This window comes from Apiospora marii (genome assembly GCF_038362585.1).
Source record: "Apiospora marii strain CBS 49790 chromosome Unknown utg000011l_segment0_segment0, whole genome shotgun sequence".
Lineage (NCBI taxonomy): Eukaryota > Fungi > Ascomycota > Sordariomycetes > Amphisphaeriales > Apiosporaceae > Apiospora > Apiospora marii.
Window position 1 is genome coordinate 4,270,619 of NW_027117382.1, and position 13,801 is coordinate 4,284,419.

At 55.5% G+C, this 13,801-nt stretch overlaps 5 protein-coding genes across 5 annotated transcripts; 2 read left to right on the forward strand and 3 right to left on the reverse strand.

Moving 5' to 3' along the window:
• Window positions 1–2,234: 2,234 nt before the first annotated feature.
• Window positions 2,235–4,510, reverse strand: PG985_014501 (alpha-galactosidase C precursor; the record flags this gene model as incomplete). The annotated part of the gene is made up of 2 exons (XM_066834267.1): window positions 2,235–3,777; window positions 3,843–4,510. Coding segments are annotated over 2 exons (2,211 nt in total), but the record flags the coding sequence as incomplete, so codon positions are not given.
• A 1,971-nt stretch (window positions 4,511–6,481) lies between these two features.
• Window positions 6,482–7,162, forward strand: PG985_014502 (nucleoside diphosphate kinase; the record flags this gene model as incomplete). Its single annotated transcript, XM_066834268.1, has 4 exons — window positions 6,482–6,573; window positions 6,663–6,766; window positions 6,829–6,943; window positions 7,012–7,162. The coding sequence occupies 4 exons, from the start codon at window positions 6,482–6,484 to the stop codon at window positions 7,160–7,162; spliced, it is 462 nt and encodes a 153-aa protein (XP_066679008.1).
• Window positions 7,163–7,463: 301 nt separating this feature from the next.
• On the reverse strand, window positions 7,464–8,426 carry PG985_014503 (protein family FLILHELTA; the record flags this gene model as incomplete). Its single annotated transcript, XM_066834269.1, has 1 exon — window positions 7,464–8,426. The coding sequence occupies one exon, from the start codon at window positions 8,424–8,426 to the stop codon at window positions 7,464–7,466; it is 963 nt and encodes a 320-aa protein (XP_066679009.1).
• Window positions 8,427–8,850: 424 nt separating this feature from the next.
• PG985_014504 (uncharacterized protein) lies at window positions 8,851–9,842 on the reverse strand (the record flags this gene model as incomplete). Its single annotated transcript, XM_066834270.1, has 2 exons — window positions 8,851–9,509; window positions 9,578–9,842. The coding sequence occupies 2 exons, from the start codon at window positions 9,840–9,842 to the stop codon at window positions 8,851–8,853; spliced, it is 924 nt and encodes a 307-aa protein (XP_066679010.1).
• A 1,997-nt stretch (window positions 9,843–11,839) lies between these two features.
• On the forward strand, window positions 11,840–13,384 carry PG985_014505 (MlrC domain-containing protein; the record flags this gene model as incomplete). Its single annotated transcript, XM_066834271.1, has 1 exon — window positions 11,840–13,384. The coding sequence occupies one exon, from the start codon at window positions 11,840–11,842 to the stop codon at window positions 13,382–13,384; it is 1,545 nt and encodes a 514-aa protein (XP_066679011.1).
• Window positions 13,385–13,801: the final 417 nt, after the last annotated feature.

Sequence of the window (13,801 nt, forward strand, 5' to 3'; positions counted from 1 at the left end):
AGCAAATATCAAAGTTTGGATTCCCACCGGGGGTCTAGAGCGGACATATATGTCATGTCTCATCATAACTGCCTGGATGCTGGCTGATGAGTAATAGTCCATTTCCGCGGCGGTCAGCCAGCCGAAGACCGCATCAGTGTCCCGGGGTCATCTTTGGGTAAGCGAAAAGAAAAGGCCCAGGCGATCCCCTCTTCTTGGAAATGGCTTGGACAGTGGGCGAATGGTACGATTTCCCATAACCCCCCGTCTGCGCAAAGGTCAAATGATGCAACAAAGGGCGAGATGCTCATGTTCGCCATGAGCAGGGGTCTTCTCGACGTTCTGCACTCATCCCTGGGGCTTGGCAGGAATCTCCAGATGACCCTCACCTTTGATCAGAATCTGGGGTGGAATCCGGGGGTGGAGAGGTTGGGGGTTCGGATGAGGGGCTGTCATCTCTGGGGTAGGACAGCCTGGACAGGCATTCTTGCAAGTAAGACAAGGAACGCGGGGTCGCTAAGTCCTGAGTGGACGGACTCCCCGAGTCACGGCTTGGCGCCTAGGCCTCTACCGTTCATTCGAGCATGGCAAGGGAGGCGGTATCGCGAGACGGGATTCGAGGCTTTCGGTCCTTGACCGAGGGCGGGCATATCTCTTGGGCGAAGCCAGCTTGGCTGTGGCTTATACGATGCCCGTACGATATTTTGAATGACATTGGGGGTGATTCTTCTTGGTGTTTCTTGGAAACTTGCCTTGGCTTTGATTTGGCGAATAAAGATAGGTAAGTGAGCTACACAAAGGTAGGTAGCGATTTAAATAGCCGCATGAGGCGATTAGCGTCATGCGTTCTGCGTCCTGCGCGGCTGGTGACTGGTTGGGCCGATCTATGGTTTAAGGTTCGGTCTAGAAGCTCGGTTCGACCTAAGCTGCGTTTAGACAAAGGCACGACTTGCTTAAAATACGTACATCTGATCTTGTACAGTAGGGCATAGCGACTGGACTTCTGCGTGCCGGCCCTTAGCTTTTGACTCCCGGCCCTAGTCGAGAGTCTTTTGGGCCTCCCCTGACATGTGTTCCTTTAGAGACGGGCACGGATGGAAACCAGATCAGATGAACCTCTTAACATCTGCTGTATCTGTCGTGAAACAATCCGTACATCATGGATGGTACTGTAGCTATTCCCAGATCCCTCCAGAGAACCACAGACGTTCACAAGGTTGTCTAGTCTCCGGCTTGGTACGGGTAAAAAGTCTTATCTGGGCATAGCATACGGCATGAAAAGAACCCCCGATTCAGCGGTAAACTTACATACTCCCCTTGGCAACTGACGATATCGACTGCGCTCAGTCTTGGACCGCAAGCCTTTCTTTATCTGGGATTGCTTTGCCGAGTCTATGGTCGTGACATTTCCGTCGGCTTGCACATGCGCTGTGGCGGGGGAGGGACCCGGAGGACGAGCCATTCGTCCCCAGAAGTAAAGTAACGTCAAGCAAATGCTCATAGCACTACCAACCACATTCTACATAGACAGAATAACGAGAAAGAGGCCTCCAGTATCAGGTCATTGGCACCAGTCAAAGGGCCATATTCTCGGCGAGACCCCCTTTTGGGATGATGCTGCAGACGACTTGATGTCTTGGTGTTGACAACTGGCAGACTAGGAGCGCTGGGCAAATGCATTGCACGTCGCACGGGACAAGACGATTCAAGCTTGTCCCAAAGACGAGATAGCGAACAGAGAACACGCCCTTGCGAGCACCAGCCGAACTTGTCGTCCCCTCATTTTCTTCTTCGTCGATGTCATTTCATCTGGAGACCGAGCTGGTCAAGAGCTTGACTCGTTCGGTAATCAGGACGAAAATTGGTCTCATATGCTAATACGGTTATTGCTTTCTAACAACTTTGATTCGATATCAAGTCAACGAATCAGAAATGATAGGCTCGCGACGAAAACGAATAGCTCGTGATGGAGACTTCCAAAGTTTGGTAAGCGTCATGTTCTGAAGTCCAATCAGTGAACCCGCACAAGCATCAACCCCTGATGGTATGCTGCTGCTGATAACCCTCACTACGAATTACATTCGGTCATAGCTGTCAATGTAGGCGCGACTGCGCTGTACGCATGCTGCTACTAACGGATCGGTCACTTTGGTTCATGGATGCTTTCTCTAGCTGTATTATCTCTAATATTGATCCAACGTGAATTTTATGCTACGCAATACTATGCACTACGAATATTATGTAATTATCATTACTTAGGCCTTCTCAATAAGCACGACCGTGCTGTCGTACTCGCCATTAAACCGGTACTGAAGCCCCATCCGCATCAACGTGGCGCCCGAGTACGTGTCAGTCCCGTTGACAGTGTAGCGGGACGCCGGGTCAAGCCCCTGGAGGCGCAAGTAGGGCGTCGGCTGGTCGTAGATGCTCCGGACCTGGAACCAAAACAGCACCCCCTTGGCGCCATCCTCAGACATATACAAAGCGGCGGGCCAGTTGGAGTCCTCGGGCAGATTGAGCCGCCACAGGTCGCCCTGGACGATGATCGGGTTGATCTCCTCCGCCAGAGCGATGATGCCCGGGATCTGGGCCCGGTCCGCGTCCGACAGCTCCGCGGGGTCGAGCTCGAAGCCGAACGAGCCGCCCATGAGGGCGACGTGCGCGCGGAACTGCAGCGGGATCGTCCGGCCCGTCTGCTGGTTCGGCACGACCGAGACGTGCGCGCCCATGGACGAGGGCGGGTACACCAGCGACGTGCCGAACTGCGTGTAGATGCGCTGCAGCGCGTCCGTGTCGTCCGACGTCCAGACCTGCGGGAAGTACTGCAGGATGCCCGGGTCGAAGCGGCCGCCGCCCGAGGCGCAGCCCTCGAAGAGCACGTCGGGGAACCGCGTCGTCAGCGTCTCGAAGACGCGGTACAGGCCCAGCATGTAGGCGTGCGCCACGCCGTCGCGCGGCAGCTCGTGGATCGCCCGGTTGTTGTCCCACTTCACGTACGATACCTTGGTGGTGCCCAGGATGTCCGACAGGGACGCGATGATGAAATCCTGCACCTCGGGCAGCGCCACGTTGAGCACCAGCTCCGCGCGCGTCATGGTCCGTGGATAGTCGCCCGCGTGCAGGGCCCAGTCGGGGTGCTTGTTGTACAGCGTCGAATTGGGGTTCACCATTTCGGGCTCGAACCAGAGACCGAACTGCAGCTTGTCGGACGAGTTGGCCGAGGTCAGGGCCGTGACTTGGTCAACCAGGGGCCCGATGCCGTTGGGGAAGCGGTCCGTGTTGGCCTGCCAGTCGCCGAGGCCGGCATTGTCGGTTACACGAGGGTACTCGTTACCGAACCAGCCGTCGTCAAGAACGAAGAGCTTGACGCCGAGCTCGGCAGACTCCTGAGCCAGGTTGTAGATGCGGCTCTCGTTGTAGTCGAAGAAGAGACCTTCCCAGCTGTTGAGCAGTACGGGGCGCGGCTCCACAGCGAACTTGCTCCTCATCAGGTGGTTGCGGAAGAGGCGGTGGAAGAGACGGGACACGCCGCCAATGCCATTCTCAGAAAAGGTGGCAACGCATTCGGGGCTCGTGAGACTCTCGCCGGGCCCGAGGTTCCAGGACAGGTGGTACGGGTTCATGCCGAGCATGGCACGAGTGAAACCCTGGGAGCCCTTCTCGACATCCACGGCGAAAGATCCGGTGTAGATCAAAGAGAAACCCCATGCGTCGCCCTGAGACTCCGTGGTATCGGGTGCCACGAGCGACAGGAATGGGTTGTGGAGGTGGGATGAATACCCAGTGGTACTTCCGAAACTAGAATTCGGTATATCAGCTTGTGCTGTGTTGCCAGAACGAAGCTGCGACGGTTCTTTGCTTACCCCTGAGTTCCGTAGTCCACTTTACGCCGGACCTTCATGCCCTCACGTCCCCAGTCGCCCTTCAGCTCAATCATGTCGAAATCGCCGTAGGGCAGGTCGACGCTGAAGCTGGCAAGCCTCTCGATGGTGATGTTGCCCTTTCCCTCGTTGGTGATGTTAACGCTGCGGACGATGGCGTCGAGCTTGGGGAAGACGGAGTAGGTCAGATCGGCCGCGACGCTCGAGTAGTTGTCGTACATGTGCACGACGAGCGTAGTCACGTCGCCCTCCTCTCGGCCAAACGTGGAGGGGAGCCCGGCAAGCGCCGGCTTCCCCTTGACGACGTCGTGGGAGCGGTACCGGAAGTCGCTGACGGTGTATCCGGCGGTCTGCTGGATGCGGACGGCGGGCACGCGGAAGTCGCCGCGCCCCAGGTCCGGGAACTCGCGCTTGACGCGCCCGATGTTCTCGACCCAGCCCTGGCTCTTGGGTTTCAGCATGGGGACCGTCTCCGTCACCAGGCCGCCGAAGTGGTCGTTGATCAGGTCGCCCGTCTCCTCATCCACATGGAAGCGGTACGAGACATTGTCGCCATTCAGGATAAAGCTCGTGCCGTTCACCACGACACCTCCTGGCACAGCGGCGGGTAAGTAAGATGATGCAGACGGCATGAGTGAGGAAGCTACAGTGTCTAGGACATACCAGTTGAGGGAGAAGCATCTTGGGCTTCAGTCGGCGTCGCTAGGAGCGATGCAAGGGCTACGAGTCCTGAGACAAGTCCTTTGTTGGAGGGAAGCCACGGCGTCATGATGGATGGTTCGAATCCGAAGCAGTGCCTACATCAATGACAACAAAGACGGCCTGCCACAGAGCCAGACTGTCGGGAGAAGACTGTGCTACTTATATAGAAGTAGAGCCGGCATACTACGGCCCGCCAAGGTGAGCACGCCGGCTGACCTTGACCAAGTCATATATTCCCCCAGCCCCCCTTCCTGCCCATTTCCACGAATTAGGTTGGTTGCGGAGAGATGCGCCGCTGCAGCAGGTGCGGGATATATGTCGCTCTAATTGGAGCATCCCTGCCGTCTAGCTGCAAGTCCATGACTTACTGGAATTGGCATCTCGTAACCGCTCGTGCTGGCTTGAGCCGAGGTGGTATGGTGGACTGACATCATGATGCGCCTGCCCGTCTCCCCGTTTACATCGACCCGGACCAGAACCCCGGACGTTGCTAATCTCAACCAGATTGGCCAATTGGTTAGCGCCAAGGCACTGGCAGGGCATTGGTTGGGGGTCCAAATGGGGGGTAAACCCGATGGGCTGATCTCCTGACTATAATCGCCTGTCTTACCCAGTTAATTCCCCTCACTGCAGGTAACATTGCCCATGTCAGGGTGGCTCTTCTGCCTATATATCCTGGGGATAGAGCTATCTATCACGGGAGATATCATAGCTCCAGCTTATTAGTTAGTGTCTGGGGTTGGAAGCTTTCTACCGTTCCTGGGGTAATGTCTTGAGTTTGACGCCTCACACCCCATCATTGGGGAAAGTAAGTACATAGACCAAGCTTGTCGACTTGCCAAGGTGGGCAACCCGACCATGTCAGAGTTGCTCAATATTGAGATTGACTGCTTTGAGTGACTGCATAGGGCAATCATTCCTGCCAACTTTAGTAGAACCTTCGTGTTGTTTGCATCTCGTGCTGCGTGGAACGCTCGCCCATCACAGCATACTTAAGTACTTGCAATTGCATTGTCATCTTAGCCATGTAGAAGCTGTGCAGCATACATAATGAGCAATCAAATCAATCCCAAAAACCACTATGAATCACCTGGTCAAGAATTCGAAGCTCTTTGGACGACCAATGGAAAAATGCGAGTTGCACGGTGTTACCCGGTGAATGCGGATTCTCATCAAACTTGGGTTTTTGACGATCTGCACTTATCATCAGGTGGTAGGAGGTCTGAGTGCACGGGCCAGCTGTAAGCTCTGTTCAATGTTGACTGGGATTCCCAGGTGTTTTTGCTAGGGCGCAAGCTGCACCGAAATGCTCGACCACATTGCATGGCAATTGCAAGGAGACGCCAGATCAAGCCCAGATCTCCATGGATGAGTGCCTCGAGATGCAGGACGATCACTCGAGATCACCGTCGCGGTCGTCTCCCCCTACCGTGGGCATCTTCTCGCGAAGGAAGAAAACAGATGTCCTAGGATCGGGCCCGCCACACCGCCCCTATTCATCGGGTTCCTATTCATCAGGTACACATGTCAACATGAGCGATGCTGCGGCGGCGGCAGCCCAAGACGACGAGACCCTGAAGTCGAATCGGGTGGCGTCTGGTAGGTCGAGCCCAGCCAATGCCCATTGGCCAGGCCAGCACCACCCGCCACCCACAGCAGCAGCAGCAGAGCTTCTCGTGCCCCGCCATCAACCCCGCGCCATTTTGCTACCGCTTTTTCTTACAGTTGGCCTGGCCCTGATTTTTCTGCTGTTCCTGCCCCCTTGGCAGCTGATCGATTCTCTGGACAAAGGCGTCTTGAACAGTTTTGTCTCCTCCCCTCCATCCTCCTGTTTACCTTCCACAACCACGACCACAGTCACCTCCTACCACACCCCACTTTCTACTTCTTCTTCCACAGAAGATCCAGAACCGCCCAAGATGTCTACCGAGAGAACCTTCATTGCTATCAAGCCCGATGGCGTTCAGCGTGGCCTCGTCGGCCCCATCCTGAGCCGCTTCGAGAACCGTGGGTAAGTGGCAGCAGCAGCAGCAGCAGCAAATTCTCAACAAAACAGGCCAATTGGCGTCGACGACAATGCTAACTCTCGATCCTCTCTAGCTACAAGCTGGTCGCCATCAAGCTGATGACCCCCGGCAAGGCCCACCTCGAGAAGCACTACGCTGATCTCGCCGGCAAGCCCTTCTTCCCCGGTCTGATTGAGTGTAAGTTCATGCAATACCCCTCAGAGACATTGAAGAAAATCCTGCTAACATTGGTGATCAAGACATGAACTCCGGCCCCATCTGCGCCATGGTCTGGGAGGGCCGTGACGCCGTCAAGACCGGCCGTGTCCTGCTCGGTGCCACCAACCCCCTTGCCTCCGCCCCTGGCACCATCCGGTACGTTTCTGTCCTCAAGCTCTTCCGCAAGCCAATTGGGTGCATTTGCTAATATCTACTCCCTTTAGTGGTGACTTCGCCATCGATGTCGGCCGCAACGTCTGCCACGGCTCCGACAGCGTCGAGAACGCCGAGAAGGAGATTGCTCTGTGGTTCAAGCCCGAGGATCTGGTCAGCTACAAGGCCGCCGCCTTCGACTGGGTCTACGAGAAGGCTTAAATGTCGTCAACCCAACTAAACAAACAAACAAAGTTGACATCTCTTGATTTCGTCGAGGGATAGGCATGACGGCTTGGGATTAGTAGCGGGAGGTTTGTTCCCATCGTATATGACGGATGAGTCTCCTTGTGGACAGAACAAGCACAAAAGCATAGCTCGAGATGAATCCAAGACAACTAAGACAATCCTTTGCTTTATTCTTTCTGGTGATCATGAACGTCCACAGGCTATGAACAATATCGGGTATTGTGTTGGCAGTACGCCTAAATTATACGGCTGCAAGAAGGGAGAAGCTGCCTGCTTATCGCCTGAAGATGAGTTTCCGGGACCACACCATGGCCCTCGCAAAGGACGGGGTGAGCCAGAGGCTTAATGCCACCCTCGGGATCAACAGCATCTTGGTGATGGCGTAGGCGGCCACGATCTGAACACCCAACTTGTATCCCGTCTCGGAGTTGTCCCACGTAACCTTGCCCTTGACGGCCTTGGCGGCGTCAACTGCCTTACGGGCCTTGCTCTTCGCCTGGGCCGCCACTTCTTCCACCTCGCCCCCGTCCTTCTCATCGCCCTTCCCTCCTCCTCCCCCCAAGAAGGCAAACCACCCCTTATTCTTCGTCTTCCCGCTCTCCCGCTCGGCCAATTCCCTCTCGAGCCGCTCCTCGCCCTTCTCCAGGTCCTCCTTGTCGCCCCGCGCGTCCCCCGCCGCGAGGCCGAACCAGCCCTTCTTCTTGAAGTACCGCAGCACCTTGGTGCCCTCCTCCTGCACGTAGGGCGCCCACCACCCGAACACCCACTCCACGGGCACGATGTCCAGGTAGTAGAAGGCGCCCGTCAGGCCGAAGAGGGGCAGGATGGCCGTCAGCTCGTGCAGGACGAGGAAGGAGGCCACGTGCGAAACGGGGGCGCGACGGAAGCCGCGCAGGGGGGCCCGCAGGCGTTCGGGGAGGTAGCGCGATGTGCGGGTTAGGATGCGGTCGAGGCGGGTGGCGGTTTTGTCGGTGGTGGCTTGTTCTGCGGCGGCGGCGGCTGTAGAGGTGGTGCCGGTTGCTGGTGGTGGTACTTGGGTGGTGGTAGTAGAGGGATTGGAAGAGGAAGAGGATGTGGATTGGGTCGAGATGGGGCGGCGCTGTATGCGGTTCGAGGGGCGGGAGGGCCGTAGGAGGAGTCGGCGCATGAGGGTGGTTTGGGATTGGAGGCTGCTCTGTCGCGAGGGTGCGGTTGGTGGTATGCGCAGGCCTATCGCGGCGGCGCGCTGGAGGGGCATTGTGGACGCCATGGTGGTAGGCAGTCTGATTGTTTGCTCTTGGCCTCGAGAGCTAGGCGGCAGAAATTTCCTTTCCAACAGGAAATACGAACCAATATCGTGAGATAATGGTACGTTTGGTTGGATCGCAATCGTTTTGGCGGCAGGAGAGCTGGAGAGCTCAATTCCTACATTTACTTAGCAGACGTCACTGTAAAAAGTTGGTGGGGCTAGCGGGAGGAACAGAGGCAGGGGAGCTCGGGTTATTGTGGCTGAATACTCCCCGGAACGCAACCCGGACGGATATGTTACTGCATTTTTACTTTTTGTATTTGAGATTCTAGGTGCGAGTTGCATATGTACATACTTAACGGCCCAGTCAATTGCAACCTCCTTTTATTTTTCCACCGGTTCTTTTTTCTTTGATTCCAAGGATAGTTCTGGCTCAAGGGAGCTGTTCACCCAGTCCCGAGACCAACATCTCCGCTGCTTGCATCCCCTTGCCTTCCTTGAGGACGCCCGCCTTACGTAAGATGGCGATGCAGTTGTCGACGACCTTGATATTGACGCCGGCCGTCTCGGTGCAGAACTGCACCGTCTTGAGCCACTCGGTGGCGTCCTCCTTGGAGTAGTCGAGCGCGGTGCTGATGTACTCGACGGCCTCGTCCTGGTGCTCGCCAAAGTACTGGACGCCCTGGTCGAGCTTCTTGAACAGGTCCTGCAGGCGGGCGTCCTTGGCCAGCTGGGTGCTGCCGGTCGAGGCCACGATCTTCCACGAGGACCAGGGCGTGTAGATCTCGCCCACGCGCCGGATCTCGCCCGAGTCGTAGTACTTCTTGGACGTGAAGTGCTCCCACATGAAGAAGTCGGCCGTGCCGTCGTTGACGGCGGCGCGCAGCTTGTCGAACGTCTGCAGCACCACGAAGTCCTTGTAGGGGCCCACGTCCGAGGACGAGGTGGAGGCGAGCCAGCCCTCCTGGTCCGCCAGCACGTAGCTCATCACGTAGGAGCCCGAGCCGATGCGGGACACGCCCACCTTGGAGCTCTTGAGGCTGGATACGGAAGAGATCTCGGGACGCTTGGCGCCCGTCGAGATTGCCCAGCCTGTTTAGATCAATGTCAGAGCTATCAGCCAACTTGATATGTACCTAGATTATAGGGGTGTGACTTACACAAAGGCGTCTCGACGTAGGTTCCCACGATCCGGTAGCCGCCGTCACCGGGCGTGTCTTCCTTGCCCAGGCCGGCGATCCAGCCCTCGGTCAGGCCAATACCGACATCGATCTCGCCCTCCCGCAGCGCTGTGATCATGTGACCCGTGCCGGACGGGAAGGGGGTGAGGGTGGCCTGCAGGCCGAAGTGCTTCTGCGCGAAGTAGAGTGGGGTCGAGAAGTGCTCCGGCACGTAGCCAATGCGAAGCGGCGGTGCGTCTGTCATCTTGTTTTGGGTTGCTCTGTGCAGTATGCAGGGTGGTGTGTGTGTGTGTGTGTGTGTGTGTGTGTGTGTGTGTGTGTGTGTGCGCGCGCGCATGTCTTTGCCCCTTTGTACAGATGACAGAACTATCACGACAGAGCAGGCTTTTCAGCTCTCAGGACGACAGGCGGTTGATAGGCCTTTTATTTGTCTTACAAACACGCACAAAGATGGCTGACGCGGGTGAATGACGAGCTCGCTACGGAATTAACCTTGGAACCCCCAGTGTTAGGAAGGTAAAGGTAGTGAGGGGCAATTCGTTTGCTGGAGAAGGAACGTATGGTATAGTGGGGTAGTATCGCTGCTGTTTCAACTCCGATATAGTTTGCTCTGCCATTGTTAGCCTTGCAAATCCGTATACTACTAGTTTTCTTCCCTTGGGTATTTGCTTGGATATCGTATCATTGTCTCCTGCAAAACAGGGTTGGTTAAACTCTACTCATTCTTTCGGGGTTCATAACGGTAGATCATGGTAGGCCGGAATCGGCAACGGAGCCTGAGAGTCCCAGTCTAGTAGCACCACTGCCGGTGATTGTCAATGAATGCAATCTGCGGAGACTGGCACTTAACCTAAGGGCAAGCTATTCGGGGTATAGAGAATCCGAAGGAACGAGATCGCCTGTTTGCCTACATGCTATTTCCAAAACTCAGTCTCGATGGTCAATTTGTCAGGCCATGCAAGAAAAGAGTTGGTTTCCGAGAGAAATATTCTAGCCCTCCGGCTATTCACTTGGAATCTTTACTCTCGACATACACCTTCGGTCTCGGGTCGAGGCCATTAGTTTGCAACAGTTCTCTTTCATACCATATGTCAATTGACTCGCTCTCTAGGATACAACTGACTCTGAAAATGAAACTGACATACCGGCGTAGCCTAGAATGGGCAATGTTGAGTTTAGACACATTGCTCCGGGGTCTCGAACGTGGGGTAGACCTCTCAGTCAGGCATCTTGGCTGCTTGGCCTCTGTAGCGGGGTTGGTGGAGGACGAGGCCAGATTCGATCGTTCCTAAAGACACTCTGTGCCCAAAGCGCGTGTTGTTCAACACATGTCCCATACAGTGGACTAATATCTGCTTCCTTATGGCAGGAGCTAGACGTTTCGTGCTCCTGTTGCCAGTCGGCTCAGATATCCATGCATACCTACGCAGAAGTGTTACATCCCCAAATTTAGAGCTGTGTAGCAAGTAGGTACTGAGTGGACCCTGACTTACATCTCCGCTCCGCCGTTCTCGTCGCTAACCTCTCAGCACATTTCCTTTGTCAAAAGCTCAGCTATAAGAGCTCCCATAAGCAGCCTTTCTTTCAACAAGCGGCCTACTATGTGGGACGGTGCCAACACCGTCTCATCACAGCGGACATAGCTCAGTTGGGAGAGCGCCAGACTGAAGTCAACTTCAGGATTCATCAATCTGGAGGTCGTGTGTTCAATCCACACTGGCCGCAACATTATCTTTTTGCTTTTTCTCTATGTTCGTGTCTCTAGTTACAGATGCTATTCGAATATTGCGTTGCTTCTGACTAGTACTATTATTTTTGCCCTTCTCGAGATGGCAGAACAGATGGTATGACTGGCAATAAATAGGCTGACTGAACAGTCGGTATTGGCATTTGAAATGGCTTATCACAGATAGTCCAGTCACTCTGCTCAGTCTCTTCTTCATTTGGCGTACGGCCAAAGTAACAATTCCATTCATTGGAAATGTTTCAGGGATTTTGTTATTTTCTCCATCCTCGTACCTAATTCTCTCGTGATGGGCTTCCGCAATCCTCGCTATGTAAGTTGAATCCAAAGACAGCAAGAGCAGCCATTGGTGCATCTTCCCGAGAGGGGTTCATTGATCTCGGCCATTGCCGGCCGATAGATAGATAGGGTATCTACTACAATGGGCAGAAAGTATGTCGGCTATGTGGAACGCTGAAGCACCAGCATCTCAGACTACCGCATACCAGACTCCTACAATGGCTTCAAGAAGGCCCGTTATCGCCATCGCGGGACTGGCTTGCGAAACCTCGGGTTTCACTCCTTCGAGGACTCTAGCTCCCGCCTTCCACCCCCTACGCGGAGATGATGAGATACAGGGTAAATATCCGTTTATACGTCCCGGGTCACCGCTGGGAGATGTGGCAGATTGGCGTGGCGCGCTGATCGGCCATGCTCTACCGGGCGGCACAGTGACAAGGGCTGCGTACGAAGATCTCGCGGGCGAGATTGTACAGAGACTGCAGTCCATCATCGAGTCCACAGCTCAGCGCCTCGACGGGCTGTGGTTCGACATACACGGCGCCATGTGCGTCGAAGGCATCGACGACGCCGAGTTCGATCTCCTCCGTCGCGTGCGCGCAGTCATCGGTCCCGATGTGATTGTCTCGGCTTCAATGGACCTGCACGGCAACGTGTCGCGGGAGCTGGCGCATCAGACGGACCTGATCACTTGCTATCGCACCGCACCTCATGTGGATGTCATGGAGACGAAAGAACGCGCATGCCAAAATCTGGTAGATTGTCTGGCACAGGTCTCCAATGCCAATAAGCCGCGTCGGCCGCTCAAGGCTTGGGTCCCGATCCCTATCCTGCTTCCGGGCGAGCAGACTTCGACTCGCCTAGAGCCAGCAAAGCACATATATGAGGCCGTGCCCGAAGTAGAGAAATGGGATGGGGTTCTGGACGCGGCAATATGGGTGGGCTATGCCTGGGCCGACGAGCCCCGGAATCGCGCTGTCGTAGTCGTTACAGGCTGGGACCAAGAGAGCATCAGCAGAGCAGCGCAGCACTTGGCGAAGCTGTTCTGGGACGCGCATCGTGATTTCGCGTTTGTGGCACCTACCGGGACTTTTGCGGAATGCCTCGACGCAGCTTTGAAATCGTCTGCTCGCCCCTATTTCATATCCGACTCCGGCGATAACCCCACGGCCGGCGGCTCGGGCGACGTGACTTGGGGCCTTACGCAACTTCTCGCACGACCCGAGTTTCAGAACGAAGACGGCCTGACGGTGATCTACGCGAGCGTTCCGGGGCCAGAAGCTGTGCAGAAAGCCATAGAGGCCGGCGTCGGGGCCATTGTCACCGTCACGGCGGGCGCGGAAGTGGACAATATCCACGCGGGGCCCATCACGATGACGGGAAAGGTGCACTCGATCAAGCATGGGGATAGGCACGCCGAAGTGGAGGTGGTGATACAGGTGGGCAGCGTGTTTGCCATCCTTACAAAGCTTCGCAAGCCGTACCACCTCGAACGGGATTTCACAGAGCTCCAGCTGGCGCCACGCGAAGCCGACATTGTTATCGTGAAGATCGGATACCTCGAGCCCGAGCTCTACGATATGGCGGCGGACTGGATGCTGGGACTGACACCTGGCGGCGTGGATCAAGACCTCGAGAGGCTGGGGCATCATCGGATCCGGCGGCCAATGTGGCCGTTTGATAAGGAGTTCAAGGAGCAGCCAGACCTGTCGGCCCGGATCATATCGATGTCCAACGTGCCTCTGACTGGGCCGGATGAGTAGATTATAGCGCCGTGTAGATAGGAAACGCATGGAATTCATCTACGTTGTTTCACTTCACTTGAGACATAGTTCAAGACTCTCCATCTCTAAGCTAGAACGTATCAATCCACATTAGGACGTAGTCAACAGGTCGTTTGAGAGCATTGTTTCACTTTGGTCGAAGTATTTGGGTTCTTCAAGGCCCACCTCTTGTCAACACAATCTGCCACATATCATCGTCCCCCATCAGGTGAGCACTAGACGCAAAACACGTTGCCTAGGTCCTGCGAAGATGGGTTCAAATTCGCCTTCCCCTTGGGGACTAGGTATTAGAGTTATCTGAAACCCGAGTTCTTAGTGGAAGCTTATCTTCAATTGATTCGCTGTTTCCTCCCGCCTCCCACCTGTACTGGAGCCCTGAATGGGTACTTCAATCCC